Source organism: Natrix helvetica (genome assembly GCF_964273705.1).
Source record: "Natrix helvetica genome assembly, chromosome: 3".
NCBI lineage: Eukaryota > Metazoa > Chordata > Lepidosauria > Squamata > Natricidae > Natrix > Natrix helvetica.
Window position 1 is genome coordinate 1,311,962 of NC_138549.1, and position 27,200 is coordinate 1,339,161.

Below are 27,200 nucleotides of genomic sequence, written 5' to 3' on the forward strand. Positions count from 1 at the left end.
GAGATCTAAAGTTAATTTTCTCTCTCTCGTGTGAAATGATCTGTTTTGAGTAAGCTGCTTCCACTGGATGAGTATTTGAGGAAAAAAAAACCCAATCGTGGTTACAAAAATCCACACATTCAAAATTTGTTCCCTCCGAGTGCAACTTTTTTTTTAAAAAAAAAAGCTTTAGTTGCACTTCCTGGCTTTTGTCAGAGTGTGTTATGCTTTTTGCTCACGGATCTTTGGTCGCAAGGAAAAAAATTGCCACCAACAAAGTCTCCATTTCCCACCCCGTCCCGCCCCTCCCGAGCGGCAGCTCTCTTTGCCGCACGTACTCCCCGAGATCTTTTTACAGGGCATGGCTAGAATAAATTGTGTCAAAAATCCAGTGGCACTTCATTTGCGCGTGAGAGGGGTTTTACATAATGTAGACTTTCTCGGCTTGGGAGAAACTGAAGACTTCTTTGGTTCTGGGGCAAACGACTCTGTCATCCTGGCGAACAGAAAGCAGGGACTGGAACGAAAGACAGGAGAAAGATCAGGGATGAACCACAATCATCTTCCTCTACAGGTAGCAGTATGGGTTATGGGATCCGGTTCAATGTTTTAGGAAATAGAACCATAAGCGACATAATCAATACTCTCCCTCCCTCTTCTTTCTCTCTCTCTCCCTCCTTTCTCTCCTCTCGTTCATCTCTCTTTCTCTCGCTCCTTCTCTCTCTCACCCTTTCCTATCTATCTATTTATCTATCTACCTATTTACCTATCTATCATCTATCTATCTTCTAATCTATCATGTCTGTCTGTTTATCCTATCATCCATCCATCTATTCACCCACCCACCCATTCATCATCCCCCTCTCTCTCCATCTATTATTGATCTATCTATCTGTCTGTCTGTCTGTCTGTCTATCTATCTATCTATCTATCTATCTATCTATCTATCTATCTATCTATCTATCTATCATCTATCTATCTATCTATCTATCTATCTATCTATCATCTATCTATCATCATCTATCTATCATCCCTCTCTCTCTCCATCCATTATCTATCTTACGACTGTGGCGGATGCCAAAATTTCTCCTGCTAACCGAGACAGTTAAGTGAGTTTTGCCCCATTTTACGACCCTTCGGGCCCAGTGAATCACATGGTCATTAAGTGAATCTGGCTTCCCTATTGTCAGAAGGTTGCAAAAGGGGATCGTGTAACCTGGGGGTTGCTGCAACTGTCATAAATATGAGTCAGTTGCCAAGCATCTGAATTTTGATCACGTGTCCACAGGGATGTTGCAACGGCCTAAGGGTGAGAAATGGTCCTAAAACCCTTTTTTAAAACTTTGGTCACTAAATGAACGGTTCTAAGTCGAGGACTACCTGTATGGACACAGCTTCTTACATTTTTTTCCTGCATTTTACCGACCGTTCTATTAAAACGTGGTGAGTTTACAAGCTGGTCCAGGCCAAGGAGAATCCTAAACCACAACTCACATTGTATCCGTAGACGTATCCGTTGGGAAGCATCATAGGGGGGTTATTCTCGTTCATCACATCTCCTGAAATCTTGCAGACTAGGCGAGAGTTGGCACAATGGGCCATTGGCAGCGGCTGCGCCAGCTTATTTAACGATTTGCTACACACTGGGCAGTCGGGGTTTTTGGAAGTGCCATCCTCTTTATAACATTGTCTGTTTAAAAACAAGTTAAGGAATAATAGTAATAACAGGACAAATATTTAAAGCGATAACACAAATAACAGTTGTCACAGATAACTCCAGGGCTAATATGAAACGAGGCAGATATATATAAATATTCCCCCCCCCAACTTTGGCTTGTCAAAAGCAGCCAGTTGTGTATAATGTTGCTCCTGAAGTGATTTTAAACGTTGTGGTGCCTCCAAGGCGCCTCGATATCCGATAACTCAGCCTGTATTATTCAGATCAGTTCCTTTTTACTAAGCGCAAAAGTGGGGGGGGGGGGGGAAAGAAACGTTTGGAATTTTGACGGAGTGCTTGACAAGGAAATCTAATCTTCCCATTCATCGCAAAGACGAAAGGCTGCATTTTTCACATTCTAGTCTGGGTTTTTTTCTGTGTGTGGAATGCAAAAAGCAGGAAAGGCATTCGTTTGGACAATTGCCTAAATTAAAGCCAGCTCTTATCAGTACGTATTGGCCAAAGGGGAGCTGAGGAAAGATGCAGCCTGTTTCTGGGAGGTTGGTGGGGGGTGGGAAACATGGCGTACTTTTTTTTAAAGACCGAAGAATACGCGTGGAAGGATACGGTGTTTTTATGGCGGAAAGCCCAGCCTGGAGTGTTATGGTAAAGACAGAGTTATTCCCCAGCTGATGCAACCTGTAGTTATCGTATCTAAACTGCTGGATGAGCATCCTCCATCGAGCCGGGTCAAGGAGGTCCTGGGGAGGAGAACACACAGAAAGCAGAAGGGACAGTCAGTGCAGTTTCACTTCATTCATGTATAAATTATGTATGGGTAGTCCTTGAATTATGGCCATGACTGGGCCCAGAATTTACATTGCTAAGGGGGACAGCTGTTAAGAGAGTTTGCCCTGTTTTATGACCTTTCTTGCCACAGGTGTTAAGTGAATCATTGTCTTTGTTAAGTTAATAAGTCACCTGATCCCCCTTTTGCCAAGCAAAGTCGACGGGGAAGCCAGCTTCACATAACAACCGTTTTCCAAACTTACCATCTGCAGTGATTCACTTAACAACTGCATCAAGGATGGTCATAAAACGAGGCAAAATTCACTTAACCAATGTTTCACTCAGCAACAGAAATTCTGGGCTCAATGGTGGTCCTAGGTCCATACCGTTACTGTGGATTGGATTAATATGGATGATACCCCAAAACAACCCTCTTCACACACAATATGGATGTATATATTTTTAAATATATATATATATATATTTTAAAAATGGATGTCAGAGGTCGAGGGCTGCCTGTATCTAAACAGCTATGGACGCCCAATTTGATTGTAGATATAATGCAGATCTGAGCAGGCTTATGAATGGAATGGAACAGAACAGGAGAATATTCTTTATTGGCCAAGTGTGATTGGACAGACAAGGGATTGGTCTCTGGTGCAGAAGCTTTCAGTGTACATACAAAAAATACATGATGAATCACGATCAGAGATTGTAAAAATACACCTATCGCCCATCATAAGATACAACGCGCTTAGGGATAGTCATAGGATGCTAAAGAAGCAATCAACATAAATCATACTAGGACACTAATAAAACAATATAAATCAAGCACCAAAGTTATAGTCATAAGACGAGGATAGTCAAACTTCCCAGTGGCCATTGTGAAAAACCGATTTTCACACAAAGAATCTGCTAAAACCCACGAGCAGATTGAACCCTGGTCTCGGTTTTAACGAGAGAGGCCAGCGTGCCCCCTTTGGCACTCTTCATCGGCTGACCACCTTAGGCTCTACTGACCTGCCCCTTCCCCCTCCCCCCTCCCAAGATTGAAGGGAAAGCAGCCTACCTTGTAAGGGGAGATATGAGTATCCGAAGGAAAGGCTAACATCCCCATCACCTGCCTCACTTCGTCCAGCTGGCTCCCCTCAGCCTGGCTGAAATGTTTCCGTGCGTGTCTGGAATTCAAGAAGTGAGAGAAGAGGGTTTCCTTCGCAAGCATCCTTTGCTCCCACAGAGGCCTGGACTCTTTTGTTCATTTTAAAATGGAAGCCACGTTGGTCCTAGGAATCCCGGGAGCAAATATCCCTTCTGGTACGAATTGATTTTATTCTCCGGAATAAAATTGATCTTATTCTTCAGAGTACACCGCCTATTCTTTATGTTGTTATAATAATAATGTACTTTTTGTTTTTTGTAAATTTAACCTTCCTTCCTTCCCTTTGTTACTGATTGGAAATCCCTTATAGCCTTAGCTTTAATCTTAATTTTGTACTGGGGCATTGTAGGCTGCTCAGAGTTAGTTGCCTGAACAGTCCATAACATCCTGTAAGTGTGCAAATAAATAATTGCTCCTGTACAGAGTTGTACACTCCTGTGTCTCCCCTAACCCCTTATGGGTCAACATTAAGTTTGACCGCTAATGCCTGTAACCTCAGAGTCCACTTAGATCAGGCCAAAACTCCATCTAATGCAGCCGAGAATGGCAACCACAGAGATCCGTTCAGGAAACTCACAAGTCCACAGGCCCAAAGAGTAATAGAATCTAATCCCACGCTCATATTTGCAACCTCTTAAAAGCCATCTAAATTGATAGCGGCAACCACGTCCGATGGCACAATTCCCAGTGAAGAAATACTTCCTTTTATCGATTGTGACTCTGTCAGTGTCCCCTGGTGTTGTCCCTGGGATACGTCTTCCTTTACTGCTTCCTCTCTAAGCTAAGAAACTCCAGAGTTCGAAGGGTCTCCTCTGCCATTTTTTCCCCCAGTGCGCAACATCCATTTTGAGACAACAACAAGAATGGTGGTATCACACCATAGATTTATACAATATCACGATTACATTGGCATTTCTATTTTCAGCTGTTTCCCAAATGATTTCTGGGATGGCACAGGACTGTCTGTCTCCAACTGTATCTGACCGATCGGTTCCATCTGGCAAGACAGCCGCTCCAGGTTCCATCAAATAAACAATGGCATCTACTTGGATCCTGGCAGCAGCATGCCTTCTCTGCTGCAGCACCTGCCAGCTGGAATGAGGGTCTCCTTAAAATTCAAATGGCTCTCACTCTGAAGGAGTCTCACAGTCTTCTTCCAGGTCTTTGAAGAGGATCATCAATGCCCCTTCCTTCCTTCCTTTCCTCCTTCCTTCCTTCCCTCCCTCCCTCCCTCCCTCCCTCCCTCCCTCCCTCCCTCCCACTCTCTCTGTTGCTGACTAGAAATCCTTTAAAACCATTTTGCATAAAACAGGGGGGAAAAGAACTTTTGATTTGTGGTTTTGACAGCGAGAAACCATCAGAAAATACAATCATTAGATAATAGTAACGGGTGGGTGGGTGGGTTGTAACCGCAGAGTAACAGGTAATTTTATAATGGTGCCGTATTTGAGGCAAAGGAACCTGGAAGGCTTTTTTTCTTTTTACATTTGTCTTTTTTCCCCTCTTTCTTTCTTCCTTTCTTTACTTTGTATTAATTTTTGTTACCTTTTATAGAACTTTTGTACAAATGTGCATGGAAATTCCTCCTGAAGAAAACATAGCTGCTTTTGGTAACCATTATGAAAGAGCAGAAGTGTCATCAGGCAGCATCCTTTAAAAACAATCTTTCAGGCAGGGCTTTCCTATGTACACCTGAGTTGCCTCCTACCTGACAGCATCCAGTCTCTTGTTCTGTCGAATAAGTTCTATGAACTCCTGGATCCTTAGACTGAATTCCAGACAACTCTAAATGGAACAGAAAATAAACCGACCTGTAATTTTATTGATGTTTACTTGGATAACTTACCTGAAAACCAATAGAACATCTGAATATATTCAGAACCAGTACCCAAGTTAATGCCATGAAATTTAATTACACAATTTGATATGTTACATCATAATCAAATGTTTTCTTTTTTCAGAAAAAAAAAACATTTATGCATCCACGCTGAGAAGTCTTTTTTGAAATGTTATTACCAAAAGTTCTATTTTCACACATTTGTTCACTTTTTCTGTTTCAGTTTCCATCAGAAATGTCATCCATCCATCCATCTTCACTGAATAATCCTCTCAGAAGCCTCTTCAAACAGAAATTACTTCTAAGCTGTTCCTACTATAACTTGTTTATCACATTATTTTTTTAAAAAAATATATCTTGATTTATCTTTTAAGAAAGCCAAAGACGTTTGACGACTTAGCCAAACTCCAACCGTGGGACTGAAGGGATCAGGTTTATCAGTAGGACAGCTATTTCAGGGGTGTCCAAACTTGGCAACTTTAAGACTTGTGGACTTGAATTCTGAGAGTTAAAGTCCTCAAGTCTTAAAGTTGCCAAGTTTGGACACCCCTGAGCTATTTGAAACAGTGACTTCAAATGACTCATTTCCTTCACATCCATCACTTTACAACACTAAGATGCCAAAATTCTCCCTTAGGTGAACCTCACTTACTGGCCACTCTTTCATTAACTAAAGTTATGACGGCGCCACTGAACGTGTGATCCTTATGGCCAGTCCTCAAAAGTTCCGGTTGTTGCAATGCCTATTCCAGCATGGGATCAAAATCTGGGCACTTAGCAACTGGCACACACTTAGGCGGCACGTAGGAAATTAGTTATTACACTTCCCACATGCAGTTGCATTTATGTTCTTGTAAAGCAGGTTTTGCCCCTCACGTGACTTAGAACTTGTGGGCTTTGGTGGTGGAGAGAGAGCGAGAGAGCACGAATCAAGGCTCACTTTGTCTGACCCTCTTCTCACCTCTGCCCTACATTTCCTAAGGAGCCAAAGCAAGCAAGCCTCTCTCGCCTTCAGCCTCCTTGCCCACAAAACCAAATTAAGGGGGCCGCTGAGAGACGGGGATCCTCAGAGCAAATGAATAGTAAGGTCACTTTGTTTTCAGCAGCCTTGTAACATTGGATGGTCACTAAATGAACTGTAAGTCGAGGACTATGTGTATTAGGTTAACTTCCAGCTGAAGAATGTTATTTTCTTCAACAGAAAACACATTTACTGACAAAGAATTATCCTACTATCCTTCCTCCCTCCTATGCCTACACGATGCTCTTTCCGTTTTCAAGATAAACACATATATTCTGTCTTTAAAAATATTCATCTTCCCCTTAATTATAATTTAGTAAGCATAACCCATAGATTAATAGATTCAGAATAATAAAAGTTCATTCACAATACTTTTGCTTGAGTGTTTTCTATTTATATCTCCTGTTTTGTTATGCAAAGCTTCTGAAACAAACACCTTGATTGACACCTGTCACCTCCCCTCACTTTGCCACATTCAAGCACATGACCAACAAAACCAACATTGTCCGCATACCTTCATTTTCCTGAGCCTAGACTTGTTATCATGACACCAAGCTAAACAAGTCATGGTTTCTTGCCTCTCCAAGGATTCCTCTACTTCTTTGGCGGTTAGGAACATCTCAATATTTACCAAGTCCTAGAAAAGCAGGAAAGCACAATTATTCCCCTGAGAATCTCCCTCACTTACGTTCCCGGGGACACCACGAGAGGAACAAGGACCTTTTGATCAGAACGGAAACCAGAGGACCGAGAAAAGGGGAATATTTGTAGCTCAGTGTGGCAAACGGAGGGAGGGAGGGAGGGAGGGCGTGTGAGAGAGGGAAGAGTACGGTGTCCTTCAAAGGTTATATTGGAGAGACGCCATCATGAATTGGCTGGAAATGTCAAGGCTGATTGGAGGTTTGGGTCACCTCGAGAGTAAATGCCCAAAGGCCTCCAAAGCTTTGACTTCAAGAAATTTCACAGCTCCCAATATTTCCAATATTGAACCCTAGAATATAATATTTGTTAATATTCACAAATCAGTGGGCTCAGCTTTTTTAGACCATGGGAAGGCTTTTTAACTTCACAACCCTGGAAAACCCTCTGCAAATAGAGATGGTTGACGAGACCGCTCAACCTGAAGCAGATGGCTCCCGTAGAACTAAGAATAAACGGCCATAAAGAGGAACTCCTGCAATTTATACTTGATTGCTTCTTGACACATTCCAACTGCCTTGGGTATAGGACTGGCTACAAACATATAATCCTGATATTCCCAGGGAGGCAAGGCGCTAGTCCCCTTCCTTTCTACAATAACAACAGCGCTGTTTTCAGCTGTGGGGTTATTTTCCTGCTCTCCCTCACACAATCTCCTTACTCGCCCATCGGTCTTGAATGTCCGACCCTTAATTGGAAGGATGGAAGAGACAGGGTTGTCACTCTCTGTGCATTTCACGGCAGAGGACAGAGACATTTGAGGGGAAGGGACAAAATGGGGGGTGGGGATGGCTAAGAGGTTGTGGAAATGTGATGAATGGAGCAATATTGTTATGGGGGGAAACGGGGCCATTACAGAAAAGATTCCCAGGACTGGAGAAGGATAACATGAGAAAACGACTCAGAATACCTCTGCCTTAATTATATAGTTATAAGCTGAATCGGAGAATTGTTCTCTGAATTGGAGAAAGGTTTCTATTATAATACCCTCTTGCTGATAAAGACCTTTCCAGAAACCCAAGGGGTTCCTGTTTCCTCCAGCTGCATTCCTCGAGAGGCTTGGCAGATAAAAATTAAAAAGATGTAGCCGTTTATTATTCCTGTGTTAAATAAAGGAGAAACAAAAGGCTCTGTGTTCTCCCAGGAAGGACCTCCACTAGGAAGAAATCTTAGTGTCGTTTTAGAGCAGGGGGGATCCAAGTGATCTTTGCACAATTCCAACCAGCAAATGCATATATAACCCACTTGAGAGATGGCATCCGGCTGCAGGGACTAAAATATTGCCTCTGCCTGCATTCTTTTAGCTCTGGTGACTAAGCCAAGATTATAAATTGCACATTAGAATTCCATTTGAGTGAATATGTTAAACATAACAGGAAATGAAGAGCTGTTTTCTGACTGCCCAGAATTAATTTGCCCGGGGCCAATGTTCTACTGCAAATGTTATTTGCTATTACATCTGTACAGAACATGGGGAAAAAATCTGAACCCAAAACAGATCAACTTTCAAAGAAAAACTATGGCGTGTTAAAGAGGGAAAAAATCCTTTATTCCCCATACAGTCCGTGTGGAAGGAGGATCTTCCAATAAACCCAATTTTTAAATGATTATTCTGAGCTACGGAAAACATTAGGATGAACCAATTAAGCAAGCTGAATCAACGGATAAAATTCACTGTGCGGGATGACAGAGTATGTCATTCTAAAAATAATACAAATAAGCTGATTCGAAACATCAAAATAGGCTTCATAGGCAGGAAAACAAATTGTACAGAAGGAACGTGAAACAGCTTGTTAAAAGGTTATCTGAGCACCACAGTGTACAAAACAAAATAAAAAGGATTTCAAGATAGGCCAGCTATCATTTCCTGCCACCCCATCTCAGGGTCCAGATGGGAATTCTGCACACTTGCTGTTCAGCATAAAAACTTCCTTGAGCTTAGGAACCATTTAAAGAAAAAACCTGAAAGGCATTCTTGCTGTTTTCAGGCAGCATCTAATAGAGCTGGGGAATGATAGCTCTTCTATAACTGGTGGACTTCAACTCCCAGAATTCCTGAGCCAGGAACTCAGCAATTCTGGGCGTTGAAGTCCGCCAGTCATAAAGGGGCCATGCATGAATGTAATAGAGCCAAGTGACCACAACCGCCGGTCGTTCAACCGAGTACCCACCTCAATGCCGCTCTGCCTGGCTAATTTCACCGCGGTGTTGTAATAGCCGCACCGCAGGAGGTGCTCCACCATCATTCGGTCCATCCGTTTTTTCTTCCACATGTTGGCAGCCGCTGGCTGGTCGCTACTGTGTTCTTTAAGATGCTCGATCCTGCGTTTGCAGAGTTTCGCGCTCTCGTCTTCGGCCTGGATCGATTCTACTGCCTGCAGGAGGAAACAGGACGGCATTCAGTCCGATCTGAACGTAGACATTTCTACTCCAGACTCAAAACAGCCAGGGATGCTTGCAAAGGGAAGGGAGCAAGGTCCACTTGTACTCCGAATGAGCCGTATAAAATCTAGCATAGATTGAGAAATGCTATAGTTACAGAAAGTATAGTCCAGGGGTTCTCAACCTTGGCAACCAAGAGGAGTGGACTTCGACTTCCAGAATTCCCCAGGCAGCAAGGCAGCCTGGGGAATTCTGGCAGTTGCAGTCCACTCCTCTTAAAGTTGCTGTGGTTGAGACGCACTGTTAAATTGAACAACATCCTGGCCGTTTCTGCCTTCATTTTGTGAACATTTCTTTATGCCTATGCTTGCAGCAGTGAAGGCGTAGGAAAAATCAATTGCTCTGCACATGAGGTGCAAACATTTCGTAGGGAAGCTAAGAATTCTGGCCTAATGCAGATTACTTGAGTAATCAATACCTTTCAACTTAACTCCTTTGCTCTCTCATTCTCCCAGACACAGAACACTCACTGGGCCTCTGTGCAGGAGAAAAACAATTACATCCTTCCCCATCTCACACCACTTCATTGAAATCTGTTTAATCCAGAATGAATATGGCATGTACATGGGTGTCAAAGGATGTTCTGCCTTAAAGCGAGCACAGGAAGGGTGAGGAATTTTCTGACTGATGAACGATACATATAAATCCATGCTTATTTTAACCCTTAAGTCATTAGAAAGTGCATTTTAATCTTCTAGAAAAGCAAAATAACCCTGTGATTTCAAATCACTTTTGCTTCTATCACTGAAGGAGAATATTTGTAAGTCAGGGTTGAAATGGGGGATCCTTGGTGCTCTCTGAGCTTGCTTGTTTCCTAACTAGGTAACAATAGCAATAATACTTAGGACTTACATATCACTTCACAGTGCTTTCCAGCCCTCTCTAAAAGGTTTATAGAGTCAGCCTGTTGCCCCCAGCAATCTGGGTCCTCGTTTTACCGACCTCGCAAGGACGGAAGGCTGAGTCGACCTTGAGCCAGGTGAGATTCGAACTGCCAAATTGCAGGCAGCTGGCAGTCAGCAGAAGCAGCCTGCAGTACTGCACTCTAGCCACTGAGCCACATGGTAGTGGTAGGTAACATCATCAGTGCTAGTAAGGAATGTGGTTTGCTATCAGTTTAAATTGACAACAAACATCACTCTTTACTGGCACTGATGATATTACCTCACAAAACGCCTGCAAGAAAACAAGCAAGTTCAGAGAGCACCAAAGGACCCCTCACTTTTATCACTGGAAGTTTTCAGAAGATTGGACAACTGTTTGCCTGGGACAGAATAAGGTCTCCTGCCTTGGGCAGGAGGTTGGATTAGAAGACCTCCAAGGTCCCTTCCAGCCCCAGGATTCTAGGATTTATCTAGGAAATCCAAAAGGGTTAACTTTCCTTCTTCTTCTACATGGCCTTTCCTAGGAATGTGGCATTCTTTAGATCCAAAGATAAAAGAAAAAAAAAAGTACTCAGTTCGCTGTGGCTAACACCTTAAAGAAGGGCCAGCTTTTCCTAGGCTCACACAATAACACCACAATCCCAGGAAAGCACATCTTTGTGCATAAGGGGCCTCCCCAGCAAACATCCCACTACCTTAATCGTTTGCTTAAAGCAGCCAAGGGGCTCTGCAAATGCCCCCGTTTTTGAGACTCAAGGTGCATGATTCATGCCAGTGTACATTAATCCCAGAGGAATGTCCAGGCGTTCCCCTAGTGGGGGGGGGGGCCTCCAGCAGGAATTCTTTTCCCATTATAGGCAGTGCCAACAAACAGCGATTTGTTAAAAAATAAAACAAAGTTGAAGTTATGTAAATCCCCTGAATTGCAAAGAGTGTCACTGCAGATCTTGCAAGATTTTGCTGATTCTTAAAATGTTTTTTTAAGGTTTGTTTTTTTTTAAAAAAAAAAATCCTGTAAACTCAGGGAACTTTGCAGATATGAAACCTCTGATCTCAAACAAGATCCAGGACTTTGCAAATCGCTTGCTTCTTCTTGCTAAAAAGTGAACTCTGATTCCTGTTAGTTGAAGGGCTGGATTCCTTCACTGAGCAGTCACCCAAAATCAATTGCAAGAAAGACATATTGTGTCCAAAACAAGGATTCTTCTCGCCTTGGAAAGTGAAAACATAATAAACTCCCAGATGAAAATAGAACTGGAAAAATCACAAAGCCGAAGCAACGAAATGAGGCAGGAGAACGTTACCTTCCGTTTCAGGACGCTGAGTTTTTCCACCACTCCGTCCAGGAGACTGACCACCGAATCCACAGCTGGACAGCTGCTCAGGGTCTTCTCCAGCTCTGCCACGACCATGGTCACGTGGCTGGTTTCTCGATCAATGTTTTTCTGAGCAGCCCGGAACCGTTTGTTCAACGTTTCGTAAGGTACCTTCAAAAACAAACAACCCTTTGTTGTTTACAGAAAACGCTTCTCCAAGCTTGGTTTGTTATCTTTAACGGGCAATTGAGATTCCACTATCTTCTTTAAAGCATGAATAGATATACCACTTTCCAGCAGAAACAGCTTAAGAGTTATTAAGTTACTTGTAATTATGTTCGTTCTCACCCAGATACTACACATCTGTTTATGTTGGAAAGAGTAAGGATTAGAGAGAGAGCCTTGGCACTGGCACCTGTGTTCTAGTTATTCCAGTTATTATCTGAAATCGGCAGATAACAGAAAATGAGAAAACTAACCGACTTCTTACCTATAGCCTCACTGGCTTAAAATGCTTATCAAAATAGAAATCCAGGGAAGGTGGGGGAATCAGTAGCAAAAGCCCCCTCCCCCCTCCCCAGGTACTCAATTTATGTTTTTATATAAACAGTATTTTTGAAGCTATAAGGAAAAGGCGAGTCATGTTTTCCCACAAGCCTGTGAGCTGAAATGGAATACTCTTCCTATCCATTTAATGAATGCCCTGGGTAAAGGAAACATGGAAAAAACCCAGCCTCCTTAACATACCAAAATACAACCGACTGGCAACACCTGCTGCCAGATCCTTTCTCCCAGGGTAAAAAAATCATCATGCATCAGAATTTTGAAGTTTATTAGGGGGAGGAGCCAACGTCGCGATGATACAGACGTGCGGTCTCAATGCTCCGAGACCTCAGCCGATACTTTTGCCGCTGCGTGGTCCAAACGGACCTAAACCGTCCCGCAGAGACGGAGAACCGGAAGAATACGTCTTGCTGATCTCAGGGACATCGCAAAGTCCCTGATTGATCCAAGAGAAGTTCTTCAAGCCGGCGACAAAAAATCCAGCCATTAGGCTGATGAAGTCGGAGCGGCTCCAAAACGGAAGGATACAGAAAGAGAAAGTGTTTCCAGCTGGTGAGGAATTTTTAACGTTTTAAAAGAGACTGCCTATAAAAAACTTAAAATTAATTTAAATTGGAGAACAGAAGAAATAAGCGGCAGATTTAAGTTTGGAAGGGTTTTGGACAGTGGGTTATCTTACTTTTTAAATGCTATTTTCATGGATGGAATTTATGCAAGCCTTTTAAAACAAATGGATTAAGTTTTCTTCTATTTTTTTTTTATTCTTTGTAACCTATGGACTAAAATTCTCCTCTTTCATTACTGTGGGTGTTCTTCTAACTCATTCAAGAATCTGACTTTTTTAAAACTTGAAATACAAAAAAGATACAAAAAGAAACAAAGAAAATTGCAACAGTAACACTGCTACTCAGAGGCTGGAGGTTTGTGTATTGGAAACGAAACACTCTTACTTTTCTCACTGATTATCCTGGCTTGGCACTCCAAGGTTTCACTGCTTGTTTATAGAGAGTGATAAGAAGAAAAGCATACAGATGTTCCTTTGAAGTACAGAAACCACAGAAAAGTGAACATAAAATGTTATTGTGAATCTATGCTTAATCTTGTTGAAACCTGCCAAGCCAGAGCAGCAGTGTTTGTTAGCTGGAGATAATGGCACAATTTCAACAGCAGAAAGAAACTTTAAGTCTGCAAAAGATATTTTCAGAAATACAGAAATTATCAAACACATATGAGAGGATAGAGAAGAAGTTGGAAGACTTAGAGCATCTAACAGCAAAATATGATGAAGTTGGAGATGTTTATCAAGTGGAAAAAGTGGTGGTTAAAATCCTAAAAATCGAAGAGGAAAATGAATATAAAGAAATTACAATTGCTGATATTTATGGTGATTGGTTTGTCTCCGAAAATGGAAAGAGTGGAATACTGAAAGAGGAATTAAATGAAGGAGAAATTTATTCCAGATGGCAAGATACAGAAGAAGAAAAAACAAAAGAATTTATGGATTTAAAGAGAGAAATTTTATTAGCAATATCATTGATAACACTGCCGACAATCAAAGATAAACTGATTAAGGAAACAGAAGAAGGGCATCGAAATGACATGAGAGATTTTATAAGCACAGAGTTGCTAAGAGGAGTCCTTACAAAGTTGATTAAGGAGATGATTAGAGGACTGACACCACAAATGGCAGAAGATATGAGACTGTTTTGCTACTGGAAAGATACAGGTTGATAGATGGAAAAGTATAATTTAAAACTAGTTAAACTTAGTGAAATTTAGTGACAACAGATATAGTTAAATAAACAACTGATAATGATGATAATAATGTATACAGTGTGTAGTGTTATGATAAGTAATAATTGGATATGGATATTGAATGGTACCATGAAAGGAAGATTAGAAATCCTTTTGGATTATATATAAAAGTTAATAAAAAAGAACTAAGTTAGATACAGTTAAGTCTTGATTATTAGGGGAAAATGTTATGATACAGGATTTAGTTAAATAAAGGAGGGATAATGATAACAACGTATATATAGGTATGTGTACAACATAAGGAAACTGGATGTAAATTGTAAACAGTGATTTGGAAAGGAGGATTAGAAAAATTTGTTATTAAATATTATGGATGTTTAGCTAGAATAAGACATAAGGATTCAGTGTTATTGGAGGATTTTAGAAATAGTAAATGAAATGCCAGTATGTGGTTATGTTATTAAATCTTGGTATATTTTATGATGAAGAACGTTTAAACAATTATAGTCAAATGAAAATGGAGGTATGATGATGGTAACATGTATAAATATCTGAGTTAAAATACTTGAGTTATTATGAAGTATGTTTGTTGACTGTGGAAGAGATGCACGAAAGCCTTTTTGTAACTAACTGATACACTTTCTACAGTATGCAAAGAAGGACGTGTTGTTTGTTTTGAAAATTAAAAATAAAAACTTTTTATTTAAAAAAAAAGAATTTTGAAGTTTATTTAACCTGCCATGCCTTGGCATCATAATGGGATGATATTACATCAAGACAGAGGCAGGGCTCAGACCCATTCTTGAATGTTTGATGGGAGGGAAGCGTTATTGCCCTGAATTGTTATCTCATAATTTTATATTGAGCTTGATTAAAGAGCCAGTTAGATCAGAAGACACAACAGGACAACAGAACTTCTCCTGCAAAATGTTTGCCAATTGGGCAGAGGGACCTAGATATTACTGTTAACCAGTTTGTTTACAGACACACTCACCTACATAAAATCACAGATATGATATTGCTTACTGGAGATGAATAAAGCAAGGCATTATTTAAAAACCTAACCCACCTATGTATGTATGAAAAAGCCCCACCGTATCTATAAGCTTGCTTATAGCCAAATTAACTCTTGGGGTCAAAGTAAGAATCTTATCCCTGGTGTATGTATGTAGGCAGGTGTCTGTCTCACTCACACAGTCACTCCTGCTAAATATAAATTGACTGTTTCCAGAGACATTGATAGCTTTCCATTACCCTTCTTTATAACGGTGTAATGCAGCATAGCCTTTGATTATTTTAACAGATTTTGTATTATGCCTTAAGAATGCCTTAGAATATATAGTAGCTCATCCAGAGACCTCAGGCTGAAGGAACTTTAATCCATGTCCTTTTCTATGCACTTCAGAGAATCCATTCGGTCTTTAAAGAGGTTTCAAATATTTGGGATTCCATCGCACAAATCACAAGAATTGCATTTCACCGTCAGCTGCATTACAACCGAAATAGGGATAAGACTCTTATGTAATTTGTGTGATTTTTTAAAAAGCAAATCTATTTTAACCTGCTTATTTTTTACTGATACTTGCATTTTGTTTACTGAGATATATTAATGCTGGGAGCCATTTTGAGGGTTTTGTTTCTTTTAGAAAATGAAGACTCAAAGTGTAACGACTACCAATAGTAACTCAGAAATAAGTCCCATGTTTTCTTTTTTTTATATTATCCAATTTCTGGACAGTTCTTATGTGCAAAATTCCTAGAGTAATGTATCAAAAAAATCAAAATTGAAAGATAAATACAGCCACTAGAAAGCCAATAAAATGTATGACAACCACATTTATGTATTCCTGGGTTTCTGAGTATATACAGTGGGATGTTTACAGTCTGTCTGATTGCATGCCTAAATAAAGGTAGCCTAGAGAAAGTTCATTTTGTATAAACAGGAAGGTTACTATAATTAAGAAAAACAAACAGTCCTTTGTTTCAGTCCTTTGTTGTTTCTTGAACTTTATATTCTCATCCCAAAGGCCACAATAATTAGAAACAGGTTATTTCTGATTGTAAATATTATCCCCACCCTCAAATCTTCTTTATAAAAATATTAAAGACAGTTATCTGCATTCAATATTCTAAAAATCAGTCACTGCTGGAGTTATGAATAATGATCAAGATATTTAAAAATCTATTTCACATTTCTCTTCCTATTGCGTGGGGGTTATACAGGATTGTCAAAAATGAAAGGGGGAAGCATAGGCTTAAGTGGGGGGAGGGAAATCAGCATTTTTCAATTTTTATATGAACACAAAGGAAGTTGCAATCCTTCCCAGCTGTATTATGCATCTGTATGGTGGTTTGCGCTGTCTTTGCTTAGGGAGGCAGAAACGAGTCCTGCCTCTGCAGAATTTGATTAGTTCAACGTGGTTCATATTATTTCAAGAGGCAAATCAGCAGGAATTGAGATAGTCATCTCTCACCACCACCCACTGTTGCTACCCAAACCCCACTTCCTTCCATATCCCACCCCCTTCTAAGGGTGGGCTTTTTACTCAATCAGAAGGCTGGCAGTTTAGATATACCGGAATGGTCGTATGCTGAAAAGGAGCCCAAATGCCACATGGGTTAGAATAATACGTTGATGTTGTTTTTTAAAATCATTCCTTCCTTTCTCATCTCATCCCTGCTTTTGGGCCTTTTTATTCCTAACAATTCCATTTTTAATCAACTGAAGCTCAACTCCTTGGAACCCCAAAGTTTGCATCTTGAACATTAGTCCTGTAGGTGACTGGCATGGAACTCCAGGTGGTTTTGGAAGACTTCTCCGGTTTCTAAAGACGTTTAAATCTTATGCAGGACTTTTGGGGAGGGCCTTCAACTGTAAAGAGGGCCGTCACAACCTGCTAATTCTGCAGACTGTTTTGTGGATCTGAAGCCATCAAAGGTATCATTAAAATCAGCCTTGGAAGGGGAAGGTTATTGGGCTGCAGAAATCCCATCATTATCATTTGAATTATCTGCACCAGGGAACTGGCTCTGACCTTCAGCAGAGGCACTAATGGTTTCCAAAGCAGTCATTTCAGAGCCTCCAGGCACTCCCTCAACTGAGGAGTGATTCCCAATGGGTCACCTGGGATTTAGAAGGCAGACATGCTGATCACAGGTTTCCTGTCCCATAAAAACACGAAGGAAATGCCCCCCCCCAAGACCTTTTCAGACCAGGCACCCCCCTCTCAATCTTGGTCTATAATTTCATCCGATCTGAAAAATGACAAGGGGAGGGGGGCTACTGTAGCCTGGAATTCCACTCTGGAAGTTCTGTCCACAGAGGGAGCCAACCCTCCTCCCCCCAGAGAAAATGCCGTCCTTTCATCCAGGAGATGCAAAATCTCAAAGAACTTCACTTGGATCTTAAAAGATGGCAGGGCTACACAGAGAGCCAGCTTGGTGCTTCTCACAGCCTGGGGAGGCCACACTTAAAACACTTGAGTCCAGTTTGGGTCACCATGATTTAAAAAAAGATGTCGAGACCCTGGAAAGCGTTCAGAGAGAAGAGATCTGGAGTGGGGGGGGGGGGAACCACCTGATGAAAGGCTGAGGGAATTAGGAACGCCTGGCCTATTGAAGAAGAGGCTAGAGGTGACAGGATAGCTGTCTTCCAAGCACTTTGAGGAGCTGTCACAGGGAAGAAAAAATGGGCTTATTCTCCAAAGCACCCGAGGGAGCAATGGGTGGGAGCTTGTTAAAAGGAGAGCTAACCTGGAAATAAAGGGAATTTTTCTGACAGTTAGAACAATTCATCAATGGGACAGTTTGCTTCCTGGAGTTGTGGATGCTCCATCACTGGAGATTTCGAGGAAGACACTGGACCATCATTTGTCTGAAATGGTCTAGGTCAGGATCTCCTGCTTGAGCAGAAGGTTGGACTAGAAGACCTCTGAAGCACCTTCCAGCCCTATGGTTGTATGATCTATGTTAAGGCACCAAGCTAGGGGCCAGCTGTAGTCCCGTCCTCTGCATGAAGCCAGGGAGGTGACCTTGGGCCAGCCGCACTCTCTCAGCCCTGGGAAGGAGGCAATGGCAGGCCACTTGCTAAGGAAAGTGGAGGGACCAGCCCAGCCGGTCATCAATGAGTCAAAGACAACCCCCCCCCCCCAAAAAAAAAGTATGGCTGAGTCTAAGAGCACTGTGGCAAAGTCAACCACAGGTAGTCCTCATCTTACGACTACAATTGAGCCCCAAATTTTTCTTGCTAAGTGAGACATTTGTTAAGTGAGTTTTGCCCCATTTTACGATTTTTCTTGCCACAGTTATTAAGTGAATCACTGGAACTAATACATTAGTCACCCGGTTGTTAAGTGAATCTGGCTTCCGCGTTGATTTTGCTTCCCAGAAGGTTGTAAAAGGGGATCATGTAACCCTGGGACCGTTATAAGTATGAGTTGTCAAGGGCCTGGATTTTGATCACGTGACCACAAGGTTCTGCAACGGTCATAAGTGTGGAAAAATGGTCCGAAGTCACTTTTTTCAGTGCCGTTGTGACTTCGAACGACTACTAAACAAACTGTTGTTACCTTCATTATTTCATAATTATGAGCATTAATGTTTATTTTTAACTCTTTTTTGTTTTGCTTTGGCTCAGATGTCACTGGGAGCCTCCCAGAGTTTCCACCCGATGCCAAGATGGGCAGCCAGTAAAGTTTAAAACTAAACAAACAAATAAAAGGAGTTACAGGTAATCCTCGACTTACAACAGATCATTTAGCGACCATTCGAAGTTACATCATCATTGAAAAAAGCAACGACCATTTTTCACACTTAACGACCGTTGCGGCATCTCCCACTGGTCCTACGATGCATGTTATGACCCTTGGCCCCTGACTCATATTTATGGTGGTCACGACGTCACGATCCCCTTTGGCGACCTTCCGACGAGCAAAGTCAAAGGGGGGGAGGGAAGAGAGAGCCAGATTCACTTAACGACTGTTGACTCGGTTAGCAGCCGTGGCCAGAAAGGTTGTTAAAAGGGGGGCAAAAACCTCATGGAACCAAGGTCTGGCTGAGCAACGGGGGCCCCCACCCTCCCTGGTGGTCGTAGGTCGAGGACTCACTAGTCGGGGGGGGAGGGGCGTTCTAGCCCCGCCCCCATCAGCTGGAGGGTCCTTGGGCCCCTTTTCTCTCTCTCGGCCCACCTCACAGGGTTGTTGTTATGGGAAAGGCGGGGAGGATTAGGAGGGCCAGTTTTTGTGTTGATTCTCTATTTGAAAAAAGGAAATCGTGTGTGTGTGTGGGGGGTGAAGATCCGAAACTCCCCTCAAAAGACCCTCCAGGGCGGCGCCCTCTCCCCCTCTTCCTCCCCCCCGGGCTTCCCATTTTTCCCCGCCTCCTGGGCAGGGAGACCCCCCCCCCTTTCGGGCTCCGGCCTGGAGGAAGGAAGCCGCCTCGCCCTCCCTTCCCCACAAAGGCCATGGAGGCGGGGGGGGGCTTAAAGGGGGGGCTGCGAAGGAAGAGCCCGAGTGGGGGGAGGGCCCCGTCTGAGGGGGGAAAAGGAGGAGGGGGCGAGGGGACCCACCTTGAGCGTGGGGTACTCCTGCACCTTCAGCGTCATGGAGAGCTGCGCCGCCGACTCCTGCACCGCCATCTTGGACCCGCCGCCGCCGCCGCCGCCGCGGCAACAGCGCCGCTTCCGGCCTCTCCCGGCAGCCCCCGCGGCCGTCGAGAGACGCTTCCGGCCCCGCCCCGCCGCTCCCCCTCGCGCCCCGCCCTGCCGCGCCTGCGCGCTCCCTCCCCTCCCTCCCCTGACAGGAGAACGCCTCAGCGGCGAGCAGAGAGACTGAGGGAGCTTCCCTGAGTCCGTTCCCTCCTCTTCTCCCCCCTCCCTCAAGCTCCTTTCTTTCTCAGTGGTGGGCTCCGTTTGGGCGACTTGCCGGCCAATGGGAAGGGTCGTTGGAGGAGGAGCGACCGCGGAAACGTCGCGTGATTGGAAAAGAGAAGGGAAGGGCGGGGTTTAAAGCCCTTCGGGGGCGCGGCTCTGACTCGGACCGAACCACTGCACGAAGAGCGACTCTTCCCCTCTCGGCCAATCCGAGGTGGAGCCTGGAAAGAGTGGGCGTGGCTCAGGGACGGCGGGCATAGGCGGATTTTTCGACTTTGCAAAAAGGAAGATCGAGGGAGATCCCGCCGCTGTGCGGGGCGTCGGTCGTTTCTATGCCTAAATCTGGCTTCCTCCAGCATGCATAATCTGCATCTCCAGTTTATTTTTTCCCGCCTGGGTTCACACACAGCCTGCTTTGCAGGTTCCCCCTCCCCCCAGATTTGCACAAATTTGTACTTGCCAGGTAGTCCTCGGTTTACGACCAAGGTTGACCCCCAAATTTATGTTGCTAAGTGAGGCAGGTGGGTTTTTGCCCGTTCTATGACTTTTCTTGCTGCAGTTGTTAAGTGAGTAGTGGGTCATTAAGTGAATCCGGCTTCCCTGTTGATTTTGCGGGTCAGGAGGTTGCAAAGGGGGATCCGTGACCCTGGGACCCTTCATAAATGTGAATCAGTTGCCAAGCCTCTGAATTTTGATCATGGACAGAGATGCTGCAATGGACATAAGTGTGAAAAATGGTCATAAGTCACTTTTTTCAGTGCCGTTGTAACGGTCACTAAGTGAACTATTATAAGTCGAGAACTACCTGTATTCTGATAAATATAGCAATAGCACTTCCACTTACATACTGCTTCGCAGTGCTTTTACAACCCCCTCTAAGCGTTAGCCTCTTGCCCCCTCAACAATCTGGGCGACCTCGGAAGCAGGGACGAAAAACCGAGTCAACCTTGAGCCTCTCATCTTTGCAGTCTCAATATGAATTTTTGGTAGTCGTGTTTCAAAGTTCTGGGTGTTGATCCCCTTAGCTCGGTTTTTCAGCCAGGTTCTTAATGGCTGGGAGGGTTTCAAGCTTTAGAATTTAGAAGAATAACAGAGTCAGAAGGGACTTTGGAGGTCTTCTAGTCCAGCCCCCTGCTTAGGCAGGAAGCCTTACACCACTTCAGACAAATGGTTATCCGATCTCTAAATCTGCGTTAAGATTAATATATCCCCATGTTACCTTAACGCAGATCTTTTCGTGTGACTCCCAGCCACTGCCTGGACAAACCCCTGCAGTTTTCTTTCTGAAACCATTTTTCAGGAAGTGGATTGCCATTGCCTCCCTCCCAGGGCTGAGAAGGTGTGACTGGCCCAAGGGCCCCAGCCGACTAAAGCTGGCTTAGAGCTCATGGTGCCTTAACCGTTGCACCAAACTGGCTCCCTAGGCTCCATGCCTGATAGAATACTTTTAAGCCAGTTCTCTTTACAACCAGATGTGGGATGCGTTACCTGAATCAAATTTCCCCAGGTGGAATTACAGGTGTTTTCCTTCTGCCCTTCCACCCTAAACACAGGTGTGCTTTTACCCAAGGTGCACAGACCTGCTTCTCTGTATGTCTTTGCCAGCCACCTGGTAGCATTTTCAAATGAGACCACTTGGGCTGAAGTGCAGGGGGAAGAACCTCAGATCTTGGGTCATGTTAACACTTAAAAAAAATTCTTAACAGGTCTCAGCACGTGGGCATCGCTTTTCCTGGGATGCAAATAAATACCAGCAGAGAAAATGTTCTGAGGCTTTTATCATCATTTTACCAATGTGCAACTTTAATTGTATTGTTATGGCTGCAGTTGTGTTTCAATAAGCAACCCCCAATTAATCCAGGATGAAGACGGGGGACGGACGGACTGGATTTCATGTTTGTTTGTGTGTTTATTATTTGATGTGGGGCCACACACTCTTTTAAGGTAAGATAACCTTTATTGTCTCTTTTTTTTTCTCTGAGCACACTGGCCTGCATTAAAAAAAATGAAGTTCTGATGCCACCTCTCAAAAGAAATACACACACCCATACCTATACCTATGAAATGTGTTTGAATATCTCATTAAAAAGGTATTTAAAGACCTATGTTCTGACAGAGGAGCACAACTCAAAATGCACTGGCAAGGTCTCCTCGAATGGTGACAAAATGTTTGAAACCAAATTGCCAAGCTTGGCACTCAAACCTACAACCTAACATGGATGGATGGATGGATGGATGGATGGATGGATGGATGGATGGATGATAGATAAATAGATAGATAGATAGATAGATAGATAGATAGATAGATAGATGATAGATAGATAATATGGATGGATGGATGGATGTGTGGAGACAAGATGGACTAAGAAATAAATACGTACATGGGATCTAACATTAGTCCTTGACTTATGACCACAAAATTTCTCTTGCTAAGTGAGACAGTTCTTAAGTGAGTTTTACCCCCATTTGATGACTTTTCTTACCAGGGTTGTTAAGTGAATCTCTGCAGTTGTTAAGTGGATGGACCAACAGACTGTGGTGCTTTTCCTTACACAGAAAGTCCTCGATTTACGACTTAGCTAAAATTTCCATTGCAAAGCCAGATAGTGGTTAAGTGTGTTTTGCCCCATTTCTTTCATGCCACAGTTGCTAAGTGAATTACTAGAAGAATTCTAGTAAATCTACATAATCTAAATGAATTAGGTAGATGAGTGTGAAAACTAATAACATTCCATTCTTTGAACCCAACACAAGAGGTAAGGGAGAAAACATCCCTTTAATAAAGAATCAAACTTTTAAGCATGGAAAATAAAAATATATTTAGTGGTAAAATTACAATTAGAAAAGTCTATTCTAATTTCCAGGAAATTTTCAGTCTACAATACACGGTTTAAAACATTCCCCAGTATATATTTTGTAAATTTCTCAATAAGCTTTGCAAAGTCCTATTGCTAGGGAAGACCACCAGAGGGAGCTACAGGCCCCCCAAAGTCAGAATGGCTTTTTAAAAATACAACATTCTGCTTTCTTTTAGTTTCTCTATACAAAATTGTCTCAGTTTTAGGCAGGGGTTTTTAAATGATAGTTTATTGAAAAGCCATTTAGGAGTTTATCATTCATGCTGTGCCATTAACCATGATTAAAGAACCACAATTCTCATTCAGCAAAAGGGCAAGTAAATAGCATTATAGCTGGTGCAGAACTGCCTCACTCCAAATGGCAATTTTTTAATAGTTTAATTTTTATCCTATGGAGGATTTCATGTATTTAATAATCCAGGTTGTTGCTATGGGAAAAGATAGAAAAAAGGAGCCACCACATATGCTGCATCGAATTCCTGAACGGAATGCAAACTTTTAAGTCCAAGGCATGTTAATTGTTTTCCTGATTTTAGCCTTGTCCCACCATCTGTTACTGTATGGTGTGCTGTGTCTGTCTGTGTAGGTAGGAGAAGGAGGGGCAGAGCCAGAGTTAAAATGATTTTCCTGGTGTCCTTTGATCTTATTTATTGATTAGAATAAAAGGAGTGAGGGGAGCCCCCTCCCTCAGGAGAAAGAAATATTTTGAGAAATATTTTTTTTAAAGGCAGAATATTACATTTCCCTGAAGGAGAAATGGAGAAGCGTGTTTTTGAGTAGCCCCCGGTCTTTCTTAAAAACCCATAGCAGATGCTGGCATGTAAGGAGATAAAAGAGCTTATTGAAAGAGGAAGCCAACTGTCTAGATGGCTCCATTCATAAGCAAAAGCAAACACCGCAGGCAAAAACTCATTCAAGACAGGATATTTCGAAACGCCTTGCAGCAAAGCTTGACAGCCGACAAAAGCAGAATGGTAAGATTAGAACACGCAGCCCCTCGCCCAAGATCCAGCACAGAACGAAAGCCATTGAACCAGAATAAGAATTGCCCAACACTCTTTCATAACACAAAGCTCCTTCATTGCACTATTGAACCAAATGGATTTTCTTGCCAACAGGAGATAATATTGAAATGATGAACAAACAATTGCAGAGCCCAGCTGAGGTTGGACTCTGTACATTTAAAGTCCCTTGCAGGTCATTATTCTTAGTTCTCTTCCTCCGTCATCTGGAAATGCTTTGGTTGCATCCGTAGGTCAAGTATTTCATCGTTAATTGTCAGATAACAAGTAACCCAGCAACATTGCTAACCACTGTCAGCCATCAAAAGCGGATGATGCATTTTAGCTTGTCCTCATTTTGTCAACTCAAAAGCTTCCACGGAGAACAACTATTGAGAATTTCAAGCCGGAACAGAGAGTCGGATTTGCAAATACTTTTGCTATGTTTAGCAGTGAAACAATCGCAGAGTAAATTAGTTTCCAGGGTAACCGATTTGTTTCCCTAATTTGGCGAGACCCCAAATATAGACCGGAGCGTCATGGGAATCATAAGAATTTTAATTGTGTTGCTCCACACAAGTTAACACGGAGCATTTGTGAAAAGCTGCCTTTGTAAAAAGACATTAGCCTCGCTTGCATTTGGAGAGCCCCCACTATAAATATGCTAAACAAGATATCGCATTATCGATTTCTCAATAAAAGCACGGCCATAAATATTTAACGGGCATCAAGAAGAAGTCCTGACAAGCGTGTCAACTTTTATTTTCTTGACATTTTCACGGAATGCGTTAACGCCTCGCTCTCAATACCACATTGTCCAATCTTTGACCGGGAAGATGTTGTCATTATGCAAAACTCAGAAGGCTGTGAGAAGCCCCCCATGCAAATATATTTTGTTCTTTCCCCTTAAAATATTAACAGAATCCACCATGATTTGAGAATCGGTATCTCCGTTAGGTAACTGACAGTCAAGCTGAAACCAAGTTAATCAACCCTAAAATTAGCAACCTTCCTCAAACCCCCAAATACGTTACCCACACCTAATCCACATATCAAAGGTTAAGGTCTGCAACAGTGGTGGGTTCCGGGCAGTATGGCCTGGTACAGCCATACTGGTAGTAGCCAGGAGCAGCGGCCACCCTATTGGTACGGTGGCTCATTTGGCCCGCCCGCCCGCGTTCCATAGCTTTTTATAAGGCATCCAGCCAATTGCGTGCCTGCACGACCACCGCCAAGGAGCCGGGTGTCTCAGGGCAGAGGTATGTGCATTTGCGCAGAGTGCGCATCCCCAACTAGGATGCCCAGCCCTCTGCGCAGCATTCCAGTTGCGACGGGATCCGGAACCCACCACTGGTTTGCAAGCACGGAGTTAATTAAATTAGGTCTCCCAGAGGAGCTCCATGTTCACAAGAATAAACATGTCTAGGCACCCCCCCAACCCCCCCCCACACCCCTCCAGTGTCACCTGAGAATCAGCCCCTACTCAAGCTCCCCCTGTAGAATTCTGGTGCTGTATCCCATTTCTCTGCAGCCTCCCCTTAAAAGCCATTGTTTTGCTTTTAGGAATTAATATTTCTTCTTTCCTCACAGCTGCCTGGATCTCGTTTTTATTTATTCTTGCACAGCCCCAGCTCCAGAAGGAACCCCAAATTATTCCTCTGACAGGCCAAGCTTAGAATTACTGTGTTTTCCCCAAAAAGAGGACCTAATGCGCCTTTTGGAACAAAAATTCATATAAGACCATGTCTTATTTTCGGGGAAAATATGGTGGAAAGGAAAAACAAAATCAAAAAGTCATAAAACGATTAGCAAGTTTTTTTAAAAAAAAACCCTTTCCTTGTGTTCATTAGTGTAGAAAAACGATTTTGCAACACAGTTTTATTCAGGGAAGTATGCTGCTGAGATTGGAGCACATATGAGGGAAAAAACATGAAATCTGGACAGAATTTGTGATCCTTACAAATTACTTGGGTTTGTTATATTTTGCGAGGATGTCAGTAGCCAATAAAATTCGCATAAAATGGTTGGATAACCGGCTTCTGACAAATAGGGAGGAACAATTTGAAGCTACTTTGATGTTCTAAAATTCAATACTAGATAAATAAACAGGTTGGCCTCAACTCAGCCAAAAATGGAAGCTGGAATTTCCATTGATAAGCAAGACAACTTTTCTTTGCCACAGTTGTTAAGTGAATCACACAGTCATTAAGCGAATAGGGCATCTTCCATTGACTTTGCTTCTCAGAAGCCAGCTGGGAAGGTCAGAAATGGGGATCACGTGACCACATCAGCTGTCGTAAATACACGTCAATTGTCAAACTTTGTCCAAATTTTGATCATGTGACGATGAGGATGCTGAAAAGATTGTAATTCTGAGGACCAAAACGTTTTCTCCAGTGTCTAAACAAATGATTGGAATACCAATGAAGTAAAAAAAACAAAAGTTTGTAAGTCGTAAACCTACAGCTAAAAGTTGCAAAGTATCATTTAGAAAAAATACATTACCATTTTAATTGCTTATTATTTCATGCCCCCAGCGATCTATTTTTCTTCAGTTTTCTGAAAGCGCTTGCTTTCCTTATTTTTCAAATATCTCGAAGTACTTCTCGTTTAGATCTGAGTCCCCTGTCTAATTTTGAGGGGGCTACTTGGCCAGAATTATAATTTCATCCTCATTCTTCTGCTATCCATTAGATGGTGCTGGTATATCATATAACTCAAGAGTTAGTTTGCAAGTTGCTCATAAATTAAAAATAAAGGGCAATTTGAACTTTTAAATAACTTACAGTTGATGTCTTAATGTTCTTCGTAGCATATGATCCCAGGTCTGCTTTCCAGATTTTCTTAAATCGCTCACTACTACGTCTTTGGGCAATAGACACAAATTTTGCTCCTTTTCATCTTCAGGAATGATTCACTCTGACCTCCTTACAAATCAAAAACAAACATTCAAGAAATACTGATGAAATACTAGGTTTTAAACTGTAGGGAGCTTCAAACTGAAAGTAAACACTCAGAATTAAAATGAAGAATCCTGCAATGAGAAAACTCTGGAAGGATAGATAACACCCTAAATTTGATTGATTTGGTTTTGGCGTGGTTTGACTCTGAAATGAGTCTGGGTAGCCGATGATAAAGTGAAATGGAATGAACATTAAATAGCACAATGCAAAATAAATCAGCAAAATGGAAAGCTGGGTAATCGACAGAAAAACATCTACAAAACTTATCCCACAAGGTGCTGTAACTACCGTGGCTTGGAAGAACAGCCAAGTACCAATCAAATATTTGCAGCCCAAGGTTGAACTGTGGGGTCCTTTGTGCTCTCTGAGCTTGGCTATTTACTTGCAGACGTTTCGTGACCCAACTA

At 42.5% G+C, this 27,200-nt stretch overlaps 1 protein-coding gene across 1 annotated transcript; it reads right to left on the bottom strand.

Annotated features, from left to right (window-relative positions):
- Positions 1-49: 49 nt before the first annotated feature.
- Positions 50-19,825, bottom strand: MAEA (macrophage erythroblast attacher, E3 ubiquitin ligase). Its single transcript, XM_081949479.1, has 9 exons — positions 19,669-19,825; positions 11,772-11,954; positions 9,313-9,516; positions 6,957-7,079; positions 5,293-5,369; positions 3,495-3,603; positions 2,264-2,397; positions 1,474-1,669; positions 50-496 (listed from the first exon to the last, which is right to left on the bottom strand). The coding sequence occupies exons 1-9, from the start codon at positions 19,735-19,737 to the stop codon at positions 401-403; spliced, it is 1,191 nt and encodes a 396-aa protein (XP_081805605.1). The 5' UTR covers positions 19,738-19,825; the 3' UTR covers positions 50-400.
- Between the last annotated feature and the right edge of the window lie 7,375 nt (positions 19,826-27,200).